The sequence below is a fragment of the Alosa pseudoharengus genome, unplaced genomic scaffold (genome assembly GCF_046254945.1).
Source record: "Alosa pseudoharengus isolate Yale_2024_CS ecotype anadromous, Long Island Sound unplaced genomic scaffold, YU_APseudo_1.1 YU_APseudo_1.1_scf_20, whole genome shotgun sequence".
In the NCBI taxonomy this organism is placed as follows: Eukaryota; Metazoa; Chordata; class Actinopteri; order Clupeiformes; family Clupeidae; genus Alosa; species Alosa pseudoharengus.
This window is the reverse complement of record NW_027468664.1, coordinates 15118854-15121484: the sequence shown is the minus strand read 5'-3', so window position 1 is coordinate 15121484 and position 2631 is coordinate 15118854. Positions and strand designations below refer to the sequence as shown.

At 38.2% G+C, this 2631-nt stretch overlaps 1 protein-coding gene across 1 annotated transcript in view; it reads left to right on the top strand.

Moving 5' to 3' along the window:
- Positions 1-207: 207 nt before the first annotated feature.
- Positions 208-2631, top strand: part of slc26a4 (solute carrier family 26 member 4) — a 17668-nt gene continuing 15244 nt past the window's right edge. The window contains exons 1-3 of the mRNA XM_076296659.1: positions 208-595; positions 1929-2084; positions 2456-2595. Of these exons, the coding sequence (XP_076152774.1) occupies positions 588-595; positions 1929-2084; positions 2456-2595 (304 nt within the window). The 5' untranslated portion in view covers positions 208-587. The remainder of the gene's footprint in view (positions 596-1928; positions 2085-2455; positions 2596-2631) is intronic.

Genomic DNA, 2631 nt, shown 5'->3' with positions numbered 1-2631 from the left:
TGTCTGATGTCACTCCTGTACTCCCTCCTTTTTCCTCTGCCACACAACACACACACAAACACACACACACACACACACACACACACACACACACACACACACACACACACACACACACTCACACTCACACACATACAGACCTCCCCCCATTATAACCACCACCAAAGCACGACCTGACGTGCTCTCAGAGAAAGATTGTGTGTGTGTGTGTGTGTGTGTGTGTGTGTGTGTGTGTGTGTGTGCATGAAAGAGAGAGGACACATCCATATCAACATGCAATGGACAAGAACAAGAGCCAGCAGTACTGAGGAACTGAGGTACCGGAACGTTGTTACACTGAAAGAGCTGGAGTGGATGACTAAGTGAGAGGAAGAATGGATCCATAAATATCAACATACCTGGAACTTCTTTTCTACTGAGGGAGTCGGAGCGGGGAGGACAAAACTCCGATGAAACTGAGAGGATGTACTCTTTGATACCAAGCTCTTTATTGAAGTTGTGAACATGTACAATCAGTTTCCAACTGTCTACATTTGACATCACCTTGTTTTTACGAAGACTATTGTAAAAGGATAACACTTGCTTTAATGAACAAGTAAGTTATTTATTACTACTCTTCCATTTTTACCAACTTTAATGTAATTATATGATGTTGATTACAGATGATGACAGGTTTAAACAGTAAATGATAAACACTCCCTGGTTACCTGTAAGCCGATGTAAATCAGTGAATAATATATCTGCAAGAGTTTGCATTCAAATTTCCATGTAAACATAATCTTAAACTTAAACTTAAGCTTCTCTGTTCCAAACCCAAAAAACATCAATTCTTATCTGAAATTTTATGCCACTGAGATTTTTCTGCACATTATTACGGTAACAGCCAAATGAAAAAGCGCTGATCCGAGTAGCTATGAGAGAAAAGAAAGTAAAGTACTGAAAAGAGAAAAAGAAAAGTGAAATGTGATTAGCACCAGGGTCATGCCTCCTAGCAAGTGAGTAGATTAGCAGGAAGGAGAAGGGTAGAGAGAGTGGAACAGCAGATAAGAGATTAAAGTGTTATTTGTCCTTCAGGGCAGTATTTGTTCAGATGACTACATGTCCATGTGAGTCTGTGTGTGTGTGTGTGCGTGTGTGCATGTGTGTGTATGAGTGTTTTGCTACAGCTGTCCTTGACTGCTAGTAGGGTAGGAGAGTATACACACATAGAAAAGCTTAAACACATGCCACTTACTGTGGCACAGACAAAGAGGATGCCTACATGCCTTCTTTTTCAACAAATAAATCAATAACTGTATATCAAGGCTTTACTCCATGATGTGGTCTTACATTTCAATAACAATGTGTGACAAGAAAGTAACTTTTTACCTTTCTTTGCCATGACAACTGTTGGTAAGTGAAAATATTTCTGGTCTAAAAATATTTAGCTGAATTTTTTCAGAGGCTGATACAGATATGTTTGAAGGATGATAATGATAAGTTGATAAGTGATAAGTGGGCTAATATATGACCTGACATATTTGGACAAACATTTCATGTTTGAAAAATAACACGTATGGGTGAGATATCAGAGCAGTTAACACCAAAGCATGATTAGAATAAAGTTTTGACACCACCTTCACGCCAGCAACGCCACACACACACACACACACACAGACTGTGTAAGGACAAGGATTGCAAGCTCTCTGCAACAGCCATTAAATTGTGATGTTTTATTTTTTATTTTTTATCAGAAATGGAAGACATCACAGAATTAAAAACAACACAAAATAATTTATAAGTTCACACATTTATTTGGTAGGCTGCCACTATATGTTTGTCTTAAATATGGAACAAATTTGTGGTCTTAAAGTATGCATTCTCTCTTTTTTGTTTTGTTTTGTTTTGATGTGTACTTTTTTATTATTGTTTGATGACACATTATGCAGTATGAATCAGGAGTCTGTCATGGATCCTGACCTACCAGAGAAGCGGTACTCCATCTCGCGGCCGATCTACTCCACTCCGAGCTTTGAGGTGGACGGAGAACGCCAGGAACGCCTGGAGGAGGACAGCCTGTCGGCGAGGCTCCACAAATCCTGTGGGTGAGTCCTGCAGCTTTTCCTCAATATCCCCACAGTACGACTTCAACTTTACAGCAACATTACTATAACTTTACAATACATTACTCCAACTATACTATAACATCACTTTATATTGTAAGATTACATTAATATTGCTATCATAATTAAACATAGTGTAGTTTCTTTCTTTTGCATTTCTTCATCATCACCTAAAGAAATTGGGCCTACTGTAATGTTACTTCAATATCTTGGCAACATAACATTGACATTACTTTGATACTACTTCAATGTCTCAGCATTACTAATAATATGAATAATATTTACTGTAAATAATATTTACTTTCACCAAAAGTGAAGTACTGCAGGATCTCTAAAGGGTCTGTGTCTTGCAGATGTTCAAGCAAGGGCTCTCTGCGGATGCTAAAAAAGTGTTTACCAATTATAGACTGGGTCTCAAGATATCCAATCAAAGAATGGCTCCTCAGTGATGTCATCTCTGGAGTAAGCACGGGATTAGTTTGCAGTTTACAGGGTAAGTTCATATTTTTTTTATATGATTACCTGACGG